Here is a 19574-nt window from a genome sequence, read left to right on the forward strand (position 1 = left end):
CATTTGATGTTAGAGATTATTTGAAACACTCTAAAGAACTCTTTAGCTTAAAGTTTATTGTAAATATGAAGGAATATCAGGGTAATATTATCATTTAATATTTATTGAACATGCCATGTATATAACATAGAGGACAGCATACCATACTTTTAAGGACATTTATGCCTTGATGGGCAAAATGAACCCACAGAGATGTGCTTTGCTCCCTTGCACTGTCTCTGACTTCAGAGGAGTAGTGGTCCCTATTTTTTGAAGGAAGCAATATGTTTATGTTCTTCATGAGTATGACATGGTAGTCAAGTAGGAAGTTGTTCCAAGCATAGGAAAGAATCATTGAGGAAGTAGATTAAAATTTTATCATGTTAAATATTAGTGTTCTAACTTTAAGCTTTGGATAATCAAATTTGGGGTATATCTGTTAGACCCTAAGCCCTGATTTCCGGGGTGTCCTCTCTTTTTACTCAGATCTATCGATTTCTTTTCACAGCTGAAGTACTGTAGTAGGTACTTAATGGATAATAAAAGGAGAGAGGTTTGAATGGCAAGACAGAGGAAGTAGTTAGAGCTAAAGGATGTTCCAAATGTACAAAAATTATTTTTAATAGCAGTAGTTGAAGAATATCTCTTTCATCTGTTGGTGCGCCCTACATTTAAATTCCCATCAAACATCAGAAAGTATGTAAATGTCAGCCATCTTGAATTTGAATAGTCATTTTTATTTTTTTAATTTTACTAGACCTTTATTCTTTTTTTCAAATTACATGTAAAGATAATTTTCAGTATTCACTTTTGTAAGATTTTGAGTTCCAAATTTTTCTCCCATCTTTCCTTACCTCCCTTCTCCAGAGGCCAGTTAGCAATTTGATATAGGTTATATATTACAATCATGTTAAACATATTTCCAGATTAGGCATGTTATAAGAGAAGAGTCAAAACAAAAGGGAAAAAAAAACACAAGAAAGAAGAAACAACAATAAAAAAGCAACAACAAATGTGAAAATAGTAAGCTTCAATCTGAATTCAGACTCCATATTTCGTTTTTCTGTATATAGAGAACATTTTGCTTCATGAGTCTTTTTTTTTGGGGGGGGGGGTAGTTAAGGCAATTGGGGTTAAATGACTTGCCCCGGGTCACACAGCTAGTAATTGTTAAGTTCTGAGGCTGGATTTGAACTCAGGTCCTCCTGAATCCAGGGCCGGTGCTCTATTCACTGTGCCATCTAGCTGCCTCGCTTCATGAGTCTTTTGGCATTGTCTTGGATCATTGTATTACTGAGAAGAGCTAAGGCTATCACAGTTGATCATCACGCAATGTTGTTGATTCTGTGTATAATGTTCTCTTGATTCTGCTCATTTCACTCAGCATCAATTCATGTAAGTCTTTCCAGGCTTTTCTGAAATCTGCCTACTTATCATTTCTTACAGCACAATAGAATATAGTCATTTTTAGATGAAATTATTATAATGTGCCTTTACAAGCAGCTGATGCCAGAAAGGCAAGGAAAAGCCATATGTTACATGGTGTCACTGAAGGAACATTGTTTTTAAAGATTATAAGGCATAAAACAGTCTGAAGTATTTTAGAAATTGAATAAACAGATTATGTGCTTGAAAAATATGGGATTAAATGAAACTGAAATCTTGAAAAAGTAACAATAATAGGTTAACCAGTTTTACTACATTTCACCATAATTTTTAAAGATTAAAAATATTTATCTACATGACTTTCTCCTATTTCCAAAATGTCTTCCACCTTGCAACCTAGACATAAAATTATAGTTTGGGTTTAAAATAGGAACAGAATCTCATGAATGGTTCATTTATTTTTAACGTTTTGATATGGTTTTTTAAGGCAAGAAGAATGTCCTGTGTGATATACATGTATGTTTGGATTGCATTTTAAACCAGAAAATATTAATAACTGAATTGAAATTCATTGTTGGAAAACACTGCTGCCTTCCTCCTTCTAATCTTTTAAATTAAGCCAAATAATTTAGAGAGAGATTTTGAAAACACAAGAAAGGAGCCTTGTGTTACCCTTTGTGCTTTCAGAAAGGGTGAGGGGCCTTTTGAGGTTTTTAAACTACATAATGTTTGTTGGGTTTAGTTTTGGTTTTTTTGTGGGGCAATGAGGGTTAAGTGACTTGCCCAGGATCACACAGCTAGTAAGTGTCAAGTGTCTGAGGTCATATTTAAACTCAGGTTGTCCTGAATCCAGGGCCGGTGCTTTTCATCCACTGCACCACCTAGCTGCCCCCAGCTACATAATGTTTGAATACCATCCTCTTTATATCCTGAGCCTTTGTTGTAGCCAAATCAATTAGACATGGGCAAATCTAGGCCAGGTTCACCAATTTCTCTAATTAGAGCATATAAAAAGGAGAGGGATCAACTTTTGGTGATTTAATATCCTAGAATAATCATAGAAAGCAAATTTGTAGATGTGACTTTTATTTTTTTCCCCAGATAAATACATGAAAGTGTATTGTTGTTGTCAATCTAAGTTATAGGAACTGAAATTTTTGAAGACGTCTTTGTAATATAAATTATGTAAGAATATGTTTACTGAGTTTTGGGTTCCAGAAGAAAAATCAGGTATCTTGTGGAATGCTTGTCCCTTGCTACATGAAAAAGCTACATGACCTTTGGCTTCTCTTGATTTAGTAGGACTGTTTTACTTAAATAAATTGACTTCTCTGGTAAGTGCTGAATGTTGTTTTTGTTCTAGATACAGAACCCAATGAGGAAGAGAATGGGTCAGGATCACAACAGAAAGGACTCCAGAAGACAGACCTCTATCACCTTCAGAAGGTCAGCCCAGTTTCTTATTTACCTGCTACTTCCTGTGACTTAGCCTTTTTCAGTTAATTGAGTACTCTAGATTTGTTCTGCATGGCTCTTTTCTAGTTTTGTTTTAAAACCACAAAGCATACTTTGTAGTTGACTTGTAAATTGAACATCTTGCCTGCCCCACTGCCATACCCTTACTCTGAATGTAAATCTACATTCTATGGGAATCTGCTAGCCTGCACAGATGGAAATGTTCCTCTGAGAAAATGCAGTCATAAGGAATATAGCAGCAACTAACAGGGAAAACAAGTTAGTTTCCCCTAACTAACAAGGGGAAAAGTATGTGATATGTTATATTCATAGATTACACTTATTCACTGTTATCAGGGCCTTGCTTTTTCCTACCTCAGCAATCCAAGGTGCTTCTTTTTGTTTTGTTTTTGCATATATATATATCCCATCTAAGAGTATTCATTTTTCTTTTTTATGATTATGTATAATATTACCATATTAGTAATTTTATATAAGAATACTTGAATAAAATTTAAAAAATAAAAGAAAGTGAAAAATAGCATGCTTCAGTCTGTGTTCCATCAATATCAGTTCTTTCTTTGGAGGTAGATAGTATGTTTCATCAATAGTCCTTTGAGATTGTCTTGGATCATTGTATTGTTGAGAATAGTTAAGTCTTTCACAGTTCTTCATCAAACAATATTGCTGTCAGTGTGCACAATGTTCTCTTGGTTCTGCTCACTTCGCTATACATCAGTTCATACAAGTCTTTCCAGGCCTTTCTGAAGTCATCCTTCTTGTCATTTCTTATAGCACAATAATATTCCATTATCATCATGTACCGCAGCTTGTTTAGCCATTCCCCAATTGGTGGGCATTCTTTCGATTTCCAATTCTTAGCCACCACAAAAAGAGCTGCTATATTTTTGTATAAATAGGTCTTTTTCTCTTTTGGGAGATTTCTTTGTGATATAAACCTAGCAGGGGTATTTCTGAGAGTATTCATTTTTCAGTTTGAAACAAAAGTTCAGATGACTGCCTTTGGGACAAATGATAGCATTACTGTCATGTAAATTTGAAATCAAAGAAGCATTTTCATTTTTGTACCATGATGCCAAGTTACAATAATAGTACACTAAAACTTAGTCTAAGTAGAATGGGTAATATGTAATTAACTGATATGGTTTTGAGGAAGATTGTTCATACTATAGTATTCTAAATAGAAGAATGACTTATGGGTAGATACCATTAATACCTAAGTTGAACTTTCAGTTTGCTTCCATTCCTGAAAGTTTAGTAGGGACCTTATATAAAATGAGGAGTATGATACAAAAACTTCTTCCCTGACCTTCAGAACAAGAGCCCTTGCCTTCTAGTGTCTTTTTCTGACCCAGCTCCCCTGAGAAAATGATGAGGACTAAGAGGGAGATTTTCCTGTTAAGTTGTATCCATTTCTTTGTGACTTCATGGATATGCATGCCAGATCCTTCTATCCCCTACTATCTCTTGAAGTCTGTCCAAGTTCATGTTTGTTGTTTTTCATGATACTATATATCCCTCTTAACCTCTTCTACCCTCCCTTCCCCCTTTCCTCACTTTTTTTTTGGCAGGGGGGGGGGCTTATTACTGTCTAAACAATATTACTCTCCTTTACATGGAGATTCCCTGGCCAAGTTATTGAAACATGTATTCTTTTATATATAGTCCTTGTTGGAAATGAAGGAATTAAGAAGTTCAAATAAGAAGAAAACCAAATTTGAAGTACAACGGGACAGAGTTGTTGACTTGATCGACAGTCTTGTGAGGTAAGCCTATTCTTGTGCTTCAAAGACAGATATTGCATCCTAATCTGTTAAATCTAAAGAACTTATTATAACATAAGGCAGTATATCTTCAGGGTCAACTGATCCAGTTTAGTTTGTAATCTGGCTTTTTTCAGTCTTTAACATATCCCATCAAATATTAGTCCAATTAATTGCTGCCCAAGGTCACAAGTTTAAATTTGATCCAGTACCATGGTGCTTTTGAAGGAGAAAATAAAGTCTTCATATACTTTCTTGTAATCAGGTATCTGCATTACAGAAACTACTATTACTGCAATGGCTCTATTGGAAGTAAATGATGGCAGGGACAGCTAAGTGGCACAGTGAATGAAGCAGAGGCCCTGGATTCAGGAGGACCTGAGTTCAAAGCCAGCCTCAGACACTTGACACTTACTAGCTGTGTGACCCTGGGAAAGTCACTTAACCCTCATTGCCCTGTAAAAAAAAAAAAAAAAAAGAGGTCAATGGAAGTAAATGATGGGTCTGGACATTTAAACTGTCCTAGGCGAGGCACAAAAATGAAGTAGCATGGCAAGTCTACTTTTCTTCACTTTCTAGAAAGGAGCTCTCAGTCTAACTTGTTATGTACATTAAATTGATGTCGAGAACTATACATAAAGTAAATTTAGAAACCCACTGACTAAACATCATGACTCAACATAAAGGTCATTCTCTATCACAAACCCTAATCATCATTGTGGTCTGTGGATTTCATAAAAAGCCAGTTTTTTGTAGCTATATAAAAATATCTCAGGCTTTGCAAATTGCCAAGGACATCCATTTAGGTCAACAGTGAAATTTCAAGATATAGCAAAGAAAATACATTAGAAGAATAGAGGTTTAGAAGATGAGAAATATCAAGAAGCTGCTATTATCAACCTGGTGGTTGTTTATCATTGTTCATTAAATTTAGTGGTTATTGAAAGCCAATAACAGGCTAGGTACTGAAGGGAGAATGAAGGGATGAACTATTAGAAAAATAGTGCCCCAATTAGAATGGAGGTATAATGGCACAAAGAACTTGAATTACATGTCCTCAGTGAAAATGAAAAGCTCCATCTTTTAAGAAAATTTGGTGGCGGAATTATTGTAGCTGAATATCAGAGAGAAACTATGAACTATGAGGAAGAGACCCAAAATAACTAATCAAATGTGACAAAATGAAGATTATGGAGAGAGAACCATTCCACATAAAAGTGATAAATTGTAGAATAGTAGTGAAGTGGCCAACTAGTGGAAAATTATGTTTTATAATTAATAGGTCTCATCTCATCTTGTTGGGCCAACACCTGCCTTGGCTTCTGCTTTTACTACATCCAAGTGTCCAAAGCAGACGCTTCATAGTTTATCAAGCTGTGGTTGTTCATCAGCAAAAACTGTCTTGATGACTAGTTTTAAATACGTTGATCGTAGCCTGGACATCTGGTTCTTTTTTCCTGTTCATGTAGCTCCCAAAGTTAAAACTAGAAACCAATTGAACCATTCCCTTCTGTGTTCTTATATATTCAGCTTCCTTAGCAGTTGGAGAATAGTCGGCTATCATCTGGGCTTGTGCACTTTATTTCCTTTCTATAATTCTTGACCTTCACAAAAGCAGAGGGGTCGTGCAAACTGTTACACCACTTCTCCTGGCTGAAGCACTGTTGTTCCTGCCAAGGCCATTGCTTAGTGTGTGAGGCTGAGCTTTACCCATTCCCACTGGTGTGGGAGGAATAGAAGGAAGCACATTAAACAACATAGCAACTGAACATGGTTACAGGTAGATATGTCCTCAGAAACACATTGTAAGTGAAAAGGAATGTGCTATGCATCAGGGTGCACTTGGGATATATCGAAATGGAAAAGTAGAGCCTTGCATTCATCCTTCCAGTTCCAGCCTCTGTGCTAGTGATAGGGAAATCAGGCTAACCCTTCCAACTGAGGTGGGGCCAGAGGCTCACTCCTGCCAGCTCAGGAGTAAACCGCTGCCAAAAGCAGGCTGTGACACCCCCTCAGGTGAGTCATATGGCAGGAAAATGGTTCTCAGACCTGGTATAGATACTTAGGAACTGACCATATTTGGATCACTTATCAGTCCATCTCTTCCTATGTTGCTTTCTGGAGAAACCTTGGTGAAGAACTATAGCTTAGGTAATTACCAGCCAAGTTTTTCTATTCCAACTATGTCTTCAGTGTTTCTTTAAATATTTTCCTCATTAACATAACTTCTAGAGCAAAAGTCATTGTTCTCCATGTGTGAGGTCATGGCTCATTCATCATGCTCTCTGGAGAAGTGGTATTTAATACACCGTAATCATTGGGGCATGTTAGTTATGTACCCCAAGGCCACCAGCTAGGTGACACTTGGGCTGCCTGAGGTGAGCTGAAAAACTTTAGTGCTGGACCCCAGTCCTTTTTCTGCAATGCCTGTCTTCCTCTAACTTCCACTTGAGATGTTTTTTTCCAGTATCCTAAATATTATTTCATGGGATATTCATACAGGATTTTCCTACCAAGTATTATATGACTCTCCTTTTCTCACCCAGTTTTGAAAAACCTTTATCATTCCTATCAGAAGATGTTTCTTTCTATCTAATATTGTTCAGTAGAATTCTATAGCTTAGTAAGATCTTCAAAGGTTTTTTTTTTCCCAGTTCCATGCTCCCCTTAGTTCTAGTGTAGCCAAATGAATCAGTGAAGAGAGTAACTAAATCGGTTTTTTTTTCCTTTATAATGAGATAAATGCGTTAGGTATAGTACATTTACAGGGCTTAGTGAGGATGGGATTTACTATATCATGAGAATACTCTAGATTCACTAGTATTATTGACAGTCTCCTTCAAGAGTATCTGAGGGTTTGATTAAATCATTGATGAATCAAGAGCTTTGGATTCTGGGGCAGCTAGGTGGCACAGTGGATAGAGCACCGGCCCTGGAGTCAGGAGGACCTGAGTTCAAATCTGGCTTCAAGATACTTGACACTTACTAGCTGTGTGACCCTGGGCAAGTCACTTAACCCCAATTGCCTCACCAAAAAAAAAAAAAAAAAAGCTTTGGATTCTTTAGAAGAAGGCTGAGATAAAGTCCAAGAGAAAGGCTCGCAACCTGTCTCAGACTACTTTTTAGCAGAAAATGGAGTTGGGAGTCGAAACTGCTACTTAAATTATTAATAAATTAATTATTTTATTTAAATTATTTAAATTATTGATATTGTTTTTCAAAAAGGCATAATCCTTCAGTTCCCATCAAACATGGTACTAAGTCCAGTATTTTAAGCACCATCTCTAAGGAAACCTAGATCCTCTACAGAATTTTGATCTGAATCTTACAGTATAGACTATTCAAATAACAACCACCCAATTCCAGGCAGCTTTTGAGCAAATCCATCAACTATTTTCACTTAAAGACAGAGTTGTAGTGGTGTATTCCCCCTTCCCACACCCCCACCCCCCAGTTGTTTTCTTTTCTTTTTTCCTTTTTTTTTTTTTTTTTTGGTGAGGCAGTTGGGGTTAAGTGACTTACCCAGGGTCACACAGCTGGTGTCAAGTGTCTGAAGCTGGATTTGCATTCAGGTCCTCCTGATTCCAGGGCAGTGCTCTATCCACTGTGCCACCTAGCTGCCCCTCCCCAGTTGTTTTCTACAGCTGGGCAAAAGGAAATTCTGACGTGGAGGTTTTGTTTCTCTTTGTTGTTTCAATTGCTGAGTTGAGCTCTAACATACTAAAGGCAAACACTTGATGTTACCCATGATGTGGTTTACTTAAGGATAGCAAAAAAAGCTCCCCTTCTGCCCAGGAGGCAAGTTACTTGCAGCTCCATACACTAAAAGTGGAAATTTTACGAATGGAGAGAGTTTGATGGTGGCCCAAGCATGATTAAAAGTAGCACCTCTTTTCAGGTGATATATTGAGTTTCTGAAATTCTCACATTTGCTGAAGCAAGCTATGTGGGTGTCATAATTTCACCACTAACTTGCTATATGTATGAAATGTTGGTAAAGACTTCAACAAAATGCAAATTCTAGTTTAAAGTTTTCTCAGTGGCAGCTTTGAGTAATGAGTTTGGAAGTTAATATATGTGTTTGATGTGGAAAAGAAGTACTTACAAGCAGAAGGAGAGAAAATACAGAAAGGTATTTGACTATGAAGTCCTTCCTTGGGGTCTTATCCCTTTAGTAAGTGAAATCAGGAAGGCAGGTATTGAGTAATTAAATATTTCAGTAGGATTTGAGTAGGGAGGACTGGTGAGAAGGTGGGGAGACACAAGCATTTATGTGCTTATGGACATACTATGTGCTAGGCAAGGTGCTAAGGACTTTAGGAATATTATCTCATTTGTTCCCATTTTACTAATAATGAGGAAGCTGAGATAGTTAAGTCACTTGCCCAGAGTCACATGGTCATCGTGACTTCAGACCCAGTGCTATATCTACTGAGCTGCCTACCTGCTTTTGGTAAATTTAAGTAATAATAATACACATCTAGTCATCAACTTAATTCATTTTTAATTCCTATAGTCCCTCTTAAAATCACTTGTTTGGACCTCAGCATGCATTTTCCCATAGAAACAATGTTATTTGATGTAAATAAATTCAGTAAACATTTATTAATCACCTAATGTGTGCTAGCCATTTAGGATTCAGAAATAATTCAAGTCTTACTCTCAAAGAACATATGGTCTAATTGGAGTGGGTGGACATGTACACAAATTGGTATTTTTTAAGGCAGAATGTGCAAAGCACAAATCCAAGTAAAATACTGTAAGAAATGTAATAAGTAATGCAAAATAAGACTGGGAAGAAGACTGGGGCCATGTTGTAAGGAACTTAAAATGATGAAAAACATTATATTTGATTCTTGAGGTAGTAGGGAGCCACTGGAGTTTATTGAGCAGGGGAGTGACCTTTGGTCACTTGTTAGATCTTTGCTTTAGGAATATCATTTTAGCAGCTGTGTAATGGATTGATTGGAGAATTCTCTTTGTAGAATGAGGAAAGGTGGAGAATTAACACAGGGAAACCAATTAGGAAGCTATTGCAATAATCCAAGTAAGAGGTGATAAAGGACTGAAGTAAGTAGTGGGAAGTGGCCATCAGAGGACAGAGGTGGTAACTGACAAGAGATGTTGTGGAAGTAGACTCAACAAGACTTGGGAACTCACTGAATAAGGGGGTGAATAAGAATGAAGAGTAATTGGAAGTGTGGCAGAAATGGGCAAGTTGAGAAGAGGCATGAGTTTGGAGGGTAAAGACTAGCTAGGTTTAGGGAAGATTTGTTCTCTCTCTGTGTTTGTTTTTAAAGATAGGGGAGGCCTAAGAACATTTGTAGGCTGAGGGGAAAAATGCAGAAGGGAGAAACTATACATACATAAGGGTGAGGGGAGATTATTGATGGAGCAAAACAAGGGAGGAGATTGGAAGAAATGGAATCAAGGATATGGGTGACTAATAGCAGTTTTAGCCTTAAGGAATTGAAGGGGTTCAGTTTGGACAACCTCTCCTCAGTAAAATAGGAGTTGAAGACATCTGCTGAGAATGAAGAGGAGAAAGGAGGGAGCTGAGGTCTTGAGGAGAGAAGAGAAAGTTTGGGAGTATGAGGAATGTAATTGGGAATCTGAGATAAAAGAATTGGCATGCAATATCGCATCGCCCAATTAAGGTTAAATAGCATACACTGATAGTGGATCCAGTCAGCATAATTTTATTCAGCAGCATTTGGACAACAGGCTTAGGAAAGAAATAAGTTAAGTGGGGCTGAAGATATGAAGAATAGAGACTCTAGAGGGACAAATGGACAAGGAATATTAGGGTTGGAGGAAGGTCATTATAGAAATGAGGCAAAAAAGGCTAGGGAGGTAAATGAGTTTATGTACAGAGAGGAAAGGGAGAAATGGAGAAATGAAAGGTCATAGGAAAGGTGAATAGGCATAGGAAAAAGGTAGAAAGATAGAAATAGTGGTCTGTAAGGTGTATGGACAAGTTTAAAATGATGGTCAGTCAGTAGGGGATTGATATACAGTGGAGGGGGAGGTCATGCTATCCATTCATATATTTAGTGAATGTTTCACAAAATGTAACCAGTTCTGTACAGTATTACAGAAACTAACCATCATTTTACAGGGATTTCTATGAGAAAATGCTTTCAAAATTCCAACTTGGAATACTAAAAAATTTCTCCCTTCCATCCCCACTCCCACCTCAGCTTTAATCCACTGGTAGTAATTCCTGTGGCCCTCAGCACAGGGTGGGGGGGGTGGGGTGAGTGAAGATCAAGACAAAGGCTCTGCACTTAAGGACTGGGACTAGCATCTAGGCAGGTGCTAGCTCCAAGTCAGACACTTCTTGTCTTCTCCTGGAAAGAAACTGATACAGGTTTTTTGTGCTGCCAAAATATTTCCCACTTACCCACAGGATTGAGCAAGGCCCATGATCTTTCTTTATGAAGGGATGTGTGTTTTTAATGCTTTAAACAAGTTAGGAAACATGACCTTTTGTAACCCTGCTCTCTATCCTGTCTGTATCTACCTCTCTCATTCCCTTCCAACTTGGGCCTTGTGATAGCCTCTCTAGTCTGCCCAGACTGGGGTTATGTTCATATCATGGCATAGTCCAACCAATATGTTCACATGCAGATTGTACTTCTAAATTACTTTTTTTTAACTGTATTTCTTATATTTATTTATTTAAAGTTTTGAGTTCCAAATTCTATCCCTCTCTCATTAAATTACTTTTAAAATAATAGGCTTTGTTAACATTTTCCTGGTATACAGTTTAATTGGGGCTATGGGCATCTCTAAAATGTGGCTCAGTATCTACTTTTAGAAACATTTATTTAAAAATTTAATGATAAGGAGTTCTGGTCTGCATTGATCTGAGACCATACATTTTTCTTTAAATTATTTTTAAAACTTTAAATCTCTAAATCTAAAAAAATTATGCTACTTCATCAAAAAACATAGTAAGGGGCAGCTAGATGGCGCAGTGGATAGAGCACCGACCCTGGAGTCAGGAAGACCTGAGTTCAAATCCGGCTTCAGACACTTAACACTTAAACTAGCTGTGTGACCCTGGGCAAGTCACTTAACCCCAATTGCCGCACTTAAAAAAAAATTGTCTTATCACTAAAGATATGAATGAAACCTTACTTCAAAGACATAGCTATTACTACTCATGAATTTGTGAGAACCATTTCACTGCTCTGGGTATCAGTTTCCTTGTCTGTAAAGTAAGGGGAGGCAGGATTTAGTGGTGATTGAGGTCCTTTCCACCCTTAAATCCATGATCCCCCAAAAGATGAGCTGCCCAAAGTAAGCTTTCACTATGTATGTATCTTTAGTTTTTTTTTTAATAGTAAATTGATTAATAACAACAGTTTGAGAGACTTTTTGATATGGAAAACTACCTGTCTAAAAGTTGGTGTCTCACTTTGACTGTTTCAGAAAATACCTGTCCCCTCCAGACACTCAGACGCTGCATGAGGTGGTATATTTCACTGGGGCTCACATGCTACGTGAGCATTTGAATGCTGCTCCCCGAATTGCTCTTCATACTGCACTCAACAATCCCTATCATTATCTCAAGGTAGGAAGTGAGTTCCTGGGAAGAAATGGTCTTAGCTGAGACCAATAAACTTTGGCCAGTGCTGTAATTTGTTTTAGCTGTCATGAAACTTATTAGGAATGACCGTCTAAATGATGGACTTTGTTCTTAATGGGCATTTAGGAGCTTTTTCTTTAAATATCTTCTCAGTTGGATTTTTAGTCCAGTAAGTCACAGTTGGTATTATTACTAAAGAAGGACAACTAAGGCATTAGCAACTGCTGAACCACATGTGTTCTTTCTGTTGTCTGTAAAATATTTACAAAATTTTTGTGATTGGTTCACACAGGTATTGATGAAAGATTTTCCACAGCAGATCACATCCTGTCATACAATTTGACTAAAAAAGAATGCAAAGCTGTACTGGGACTTTTATTCGTATAAAGCATTTGGTAAAGCAAAAAACCCCTGACAAAATATCTTCCATTCATATGCCAAACTCAGAAAAATTCCTTAGCAGGTGCAAGCAAAGATAACTTGTTCTTTGATCCTCACTATGTGTTCCCCAACATCACAGAGAGGATATAGGCTGTGAAAAACCCAAAGGGAAGAGAATCTCAAAGATGGTGAAGTTCTCTAGATGTTCTTATTTGTAGTGATTGCATTGAAGCCTCCTTACTAAAATCCATAGCCACTAAAAAAAGAGTTCAGCCTGGCAACCCACACAAGAGAACCAACAGGATTAAGAATACATCACCCGCGGGGCAGCTAGATGGCGCAGTGGTTAAAGCACCGGCCCTGAATTCAGGAGTACCTGAGTTCAAATCCAGCCTCAGACACTTGACACTTACTAGCTGTGTGACCCTGGGCAAGTCACTTAACCCCCATTGCCTGCAAAAAACCAAAAACAAACAAAAAAAAAAGAATACATCACCCGGCCTCAGACACTTGACCTTTACTAGCTGTGTGACCCTGGGCAAGTCACTTAACCCCAATTGCCTCACTAAGAATACATCACCCAGATTATAGTATGCCAATAGTTGGACAAATGTGTGTGGGGAAGAGGGATGGTAGGGGACTAGTGGGAGTGATATGAAGGTTTGGAGATTGTCCAGATTATAATCTGGGCAATATCAAGTCGGACAAAGAAATGGAAAACTGAATTGCATTTGAGAAATTGTGTAATCCCTGTAAAGTTCCCAAACTTCCTGCTACTAATACATGCCTTATCAATGTTCTAGTGGTGCTATATGGCTGAGATTTACAAACACCACCATCTCAGAAGAATCAAATTGTAGTTATATGTAGTAATCAGAGAAGTATTGGAAATATGCAAGGTGGGTATGAGTAGGCTGCAAATGTCCAACCATGACTTGTATGTAAGAAGTCGCATAAAAACATCATCAGAAACATGAATGGCTGAAAAAGGAGCTACAGTCATGTACCAAGAATGACAGCAAATGGAAAAACAAGGTTTTTGTTCTACTGGGTGGAGCATTTATTGGAAGGACACATATACAAATGGCACATGATGAGATAGGGAAGAGTTGAGATCTGTACTTGTACAAGGGGTGCTCACCATGATGAGTCACTTAATCCATCCAAGTATCCAAGATCACCTACATTTAGAAGTTTGGCCATGAGAGGGAAGGAGGACTGTAACGATGAGACAGGAGGACCAAGGAAAGGCTTTTTTTAAGACTGGAGATACCCAAGTATGTTTGTTGACAGAAGGTAAAAAGCCAAAGTTAAAGAAATGCTGGCAGGTGGGAATGACTATTGGAGCAAGATCCTGGAAGAGGCAACAAATGATTCTTACAATTATTAACTGTTAGAATTGGAAGGGACGTTAGAGAGTACCTAATGCCCTCAAACATCTCATTAAACATACGAGGAAACCAAAGCCCAGACAGGTTAATGGACTTGCCCATGGGACAAATAAAGAGTACAGTGGATAGAGCAGCTGGGCCTGCAGTCAAGAAGATCCACGTTCAAATCCTGCCACAGAAACTTACTGTGTAACCCCTGGGCAAGTCATTTAACCTGTCTGCCAATTTCCAAATTAACTTAAAATTGGGATAACTGCACCATAAGTGGCAGATCTAAAACACAAACCCAGATCTTCCGATTCTTGGCCCAGCACTCTTTCCACTATGCCAGGCAGCCTCCTACAAGGGATAGGTACCATTCCTCCTCTGAGAAAAGGAGAATGTAGAGAAGTGTGGGAGTTGAGGGAGTTCCCCATGAATGACCTCTATATATCCTGTGTCTGTGTGTGTGTTTTAGATGGAGGAAAGGAAACAAAAGGCATATGCACATTTAGATGAGAAAGGAAAAGATTTTGAACAGAATCCAATTCTGTCCTTACTGCTCTACCAAAACTTCTTTTTCTAAGGTCAAGAATAATTTCTTGCCAGATACTTTCTTCAGTCCTTCTACCTCACTTGTCCAGTAATTGTTGATTGCTCCCTTTAGCAATGCTGTTCCAGAACCTAACACTGTGTTCTCTGCAGAGATGTGTAGTGTTTATTGAGTTAATTGCCACTCGATTTTATTACAGGAGTTCTATGCACAATGTGAATTTCTTTTGATAAAATCTGAGCTAAAGCACTTTAGATGAGAATCTAGAAAGATCTGGGTTTGAGTCTTGGCTCTGATAGTGTGAACCCACTTTCTCTTAGTCTCAGTTTCCTTATTTTTAAATGAAGATAGTTACATTTCCTGATTTACTAGTTGTTACATGAGAAAAGCACATTGTTAGATGTAAAATATTACATACATGGTTATTCAGCATAGTTGGTTAATAGTAATGGCTAGAATTTGTTCAGGTCCATCTTGTCCATTTTGATACTTTAAAAACCTCAAACAGTTTAGATTTTCATCTTGAATTCTGTACAGGGGCCATTTTGTCTTCAATGGGCAACCCTAGCTCTGAACATAAGAGATGGCCAGGAATACCAAAGTGGGAGTGTTCTAATTGCAGCAAGCTACAGGAAATCTGAATTCTTGTTCTTGATTTCCCAACACAAGATATGGCAAGAAAGCAGCAGCCACAGAGAGGAACTTAATGCTGATCTCAAATGACCGATCCATTTACAATTCATTGCCTGACTTTGGGTCCCAGGATTTAGCTGTCCTCAGCAAACACCACAATCACTGCTACCACAAGTTTCTGATAGGGGAAGTAAATAGGATTTCAAAATATTTCCCCTCTTCCTCTGCTTTTAACAAACATGATTCTGTGGTGCATGGCTACCACTGTCACAAACATGCTTTTAAAAAAGAAGCCTGTGGGGCAGCTAGATGGCGCAGTGGATAGAGCACAGCCCTGGAGTCAGGAGGACCTGACTTTAAATCCGACCTCAGACACTTAACACTTACTGGCTGTGTGACCCTGGGCAAGTCACTTAACCCCAACTGCCTCACCAAAAACAAAACCAAACGAAAAAAAGAAGCCTGTGACAAGGTATCTTGAATCAAGCCCCATTAAGTTCAAATGTATTTCCATTCCAATGAGGATTCAAATACTTTTTTTTCCCCTCTAAGAACACAATGTAGGCTAGCATGTTGATCTTTCACGAATAGATGGCAGCATGTACTACATCTTTAAAAGGACAAGTTTTTTGGAGAATTTCCTAAAATTACCAGTATTGTGATCTATAGAATTTATGATTTTGTCATGTACATATAAAACAAACCTAGCATTCTGCTGGAGTTAGTTACTTTCTTGGTAAGCCTTATTTTTGGCAGACCACTTAAAATAATAGAAGTACTTGAATAGAGATTTGCATTCTTACGGTCTAATTCCTTTATGAATAGGTTCTTTTGAGTGTTTGGCATCAACAAACAAATAAAACCAATCCAGTCTTCTTATGATCTGTAAAATGGCTACTGTATGCCTTTCTGTTTGTGTAGGATTATGAATTGGCATCTCAATCTAGCTTTTAAGTCTCTATAATGTTGATCCTAAGTACTCCAAACAAACCTAAGGAAGTATCCCTAAATGGTGTAGTGGAAATCACAGTGGATAAAGCATTGGCCCTGAAGTTGTGAGGACTGGAGTTCAAATCTCACCCCAGACACTTACTAGCTGTGTGACCCTGGGCAAGTCACTTAATCCCAATTGCCTTAAACATCCAGGGCCATCTCCAGTCAATCCTGATCTAAACCTTGGCACTGGACCCAGATGACTGGAGGAGAGAGTGAGGTTGGTGACCTTGCACAGCCCTCCCTCACTTAAATCCAATTCAGTGCAAGTCCTTTGAGAACAAAGGACAAACAATAACAACTCTCCAGGTCTCAGTTCCTTCCTCTTCTGTAAAATGAGAGGGTTGGACTAAATGGGCCTCTACCATCCCTACTATGATCCCATAATACTCATTTAAGAACCATTACAGGGACAGCTAGGTGGCACAGTAGATAAAGCACTGGCCCTGGATTCAGGAGGAACTGAGTTCAAATCCAGCCTCAGACACTTAACACTTACTAGCTGTGTGACCCTGGGCAAGTCACTTAACCCCTATTGCCTCACCTCCAAAAAAAAAAAGTTGGGAAAAAAAGAACCATTACAAGAGAAGTTGTATAAGCAAAACCAGAAGGAAAATATCCCGATTATTAGAACAATTTAGATGAAAAGATCACTAAAAAGAAACCAAACTCAAATAACTGAAAAATCAGTAATGGGTCAAGAGAACAAATACAGGTGGAGAAAGACAATATTGCATGTTATTTGCTATCATATCACAAGTCAGAGAGGGAGAGAAATGACTGATACAAAACTGTCTTTGTTTTCTTTCCTTTTTATTTAAGAATACTAGAGAAGAGAAGGTAGTATAATATAGTGAAAAAAGAACTGGATTTAGAGTCAGAGGAAGTAGGTATAAATGTGACCTTCAGTTTGTCACTCTAGGCTTCACTTCCCTCATCTGAAATATGAAGGGAAGTGGCTTCAATGATCTATAAGATCCCCTGCATGCTGCCTTCCTTATGATTTGGTTTTATGATGCTTTATAGGAGTTGGCCCAATAAACCTCAGACTTCTTTTCAAGAAGCTGGTGTTTTTTAGGCTTAATGATATCTAACCGGAACCTTCATTTAGTACTCAGTTAATGCATATGGCTGTTAAAACAATAGAAGTGGGGCAGCTAGGTGGCACAGTGGATAAAGCACCAGCCCTGGATTCAGGAAGACCTGAGTTCAAATCCGACCTCAGACACTTGACACTTACTAGCTGTGTGACCCTGGGCAAGTCACTTAACCCTCATTGTCCCCACCAAAACAAAACAAAACAAAACAAAAAAACCCAACAAAAAAACACGATAGAAGTGACATGTTATTGAGAATTCAAAAGAAAAGCTACATTTTAAAAAGAATAATGCAGCTATGGCTTTCCTAGTACTTACTGATTATGAAAATAACAAATATTGTGCTTGTCTTCTGTTCCTGAGAACATTCCTCAAAAACAAACGTCAAAGTCCTAGTAGGAAAGAGTATACAGAATTAGCTATTGAGGTTCTAAATGTAGCTCACTGAACTAATGCAACATATTGAACAACCAGGAGATACTTTAAAAAAAAAGTTTATATTATTGCAGCTCACTAGTTTCTGCTTCTGCCTCTTACCAATTATAAGAAAAGCAATCACAATTTAATTATTTTTAGAACCAGGCTCTGAAAAGTGAAGATGACTCCATTCCAAATGTAGCACCTGACATCTGCATAGCATACAAACTTCATCTGGAATGTAGTAGGCTCATCAACCTCGTGGACTGGTCAGAGGTATGTTATTAGGAAAATAACAAGCTATGTATGATCTATTTGTTTAGTTATATATGACCACTTTCTTTGAATGTTTTAATTTCATTGGTTCTTGGGGATCCTTCTACTTTTGAAAGTCTAAGAACAAAATATACTTTGATGTGAAAGCATATTATCTGTAGATTACAAATTGGGAAGACAACTGTGTTTCTTTTCTAAGATTTAACACTACACCGGAATAATAACAGTTCTTCTCTCAGATGGGTTCTTTGAGGATTAAGCTGTTGAGACCTTTGTTTTACTTAGGCCATAGGTGACCTGTATTATTTTGTTATTTTCAGTTAAAAAAAAAAAAAGCTGCTTTCTAGACAAGATTCTAAAGGCATGCCTCCAGCAAAAGATGGAGAAGTGTGGGGAGAAGACTTTCCATAGCTGCAAGGGCCACTTTTTACTAGAGGTTAGGGAAAAGTTAGAGGGGAGGAGAAAGAGTCATTTAGGGTTTCCCTTGAGCTTCTGATTTTTGCTATCTTTAATTCCTTCTCCTTATCACATGTTCAGATTTTTGGAAACTTGGAGGTGTACCTAGTTAACATGGCATCAATTTATTACATATGATTGACTTTAAATGCATCATTTAGGACTGCAAACTTTTAAGAATAAAGGGCATTTTGATGGAGGCAGAGTAAAAAATTATGTATACTTAGAGTCAACAGCACTGTTTGATCTGGCTCCACTGGGGGATATTAAAAAAAGGACAGGAGACAAATATGTACAGTCCATATGTGCAGAATATTTGGCAAGCCTAAAAATATTCAAAGTATTAAGTTCTATGTTTGGTCCCTTCAAAAGGCTTTTGCAACAGTGGTAACAGCTGCTGAAGAAACAGATCCAAATTCCACTGCCTCAGAAGAGATAAAGGAAATTATCCAGTATCCTTTTATATAGTTTTGTACTATTCAAATACATAAAACTTACTAGACTGCCAATTTCCCAAGTCTTCACTGAAGATTTGCAAAAGTAAACACTGACTAGATCTAATAAACTAAACTCTTAGTAGCTAAATTTGCATAAAATTTCTACTCTGGAAATAAGCCAAAAATATATTGTGCATCACACACACACACACACACACAAGAAGTCATATTCCACAGTGTAAATTTCTTTTTTACATCCACCAAAAATGAAACCTCTTAACATTTCAAGAGGCATCCGAACCTGTTTTTCTATATAATCTATTAATATTTTAGTTAAGTTGGTAATGCTCTTTTATGCCACTTGCAAAATTTAGAGGGCTTCAGTTACGTACTCAATATTGATTTTGTTTCTCCCCATTTCCTTTCCCTACTCCCCACTGTCTCTTCACTTGACATACTAACATCAGAACAGAACCATGACTTGGTGACTTTCCTTAGCTTCTGCCTTCAGTGCTCGATTTATCAGAGCTGTATCTGAACTAGAACTTTTAGGGTTTATAAAGCCTACCAAGCAGAAGACTGATCACGTAGCAAGGCTGACTTGGGGAGGCTGTTAGAAGGTAATTCAGCAAATCCAGAAGAGCAGTGCTGTTTTGTTCTCCCATATTGTAGCTTTATTTTAAAAGTCATTACAAGATTGAGTCATTCCCTTGTGAATTTATGATGTGTGATATAATAAAATTGATACAATAAAATTGACTCA

General features: G+C 37.7%; 1 protein-coding gene across 1 annotated transcript in view; it reads left to right on the plus strand.

Annotated features, from left to right (window-relative positions):
- Nucleotides 1-19574, plus strand: part of ORC3 (origin recognition complex subunit 3) — a 119566-nt gene extending 99992 nt beyond the window's left edge. The window contains exons 15-20 of the mRNA XM_044003794.1: nt 2729-2811; nt 4507-4607; nt 12042-12183; nt 17802-17918; nt 18747-18826; nt 19323-19574. Coding sequence (XP_043859729.1) covers nt 2729-2811; nt 4507-4607; nt 12042-12183; nt 17802-17918; nt 18747-18826; nt 19323-19428 — 629 coding nt within the window. The 3' untranslated portion in view covers nt 19429-19574. The remainder of the gene's footprint in view (nt 1-2728; nt 2812-4506; nt 4608-12041; nt 12184-17801; nt 17919-18746; nt 18827-19322) is intronic.

Source organism: Dromiciops gliroides, chromosome 4 (genome assembly GCF_019393635.1).
Source record: "Dromiciops gliroides isolate mDroGli1 chromosome 4, mDroGli1.pri, whole genome shotgun sequence".
NCBI classification, from domain to species: Eukaryota; Metazoa; Chordata; class Mammalia; order Microbiotheria; family Microbiotheriidae; genus Dromiciops; species Dromiciops gliroides.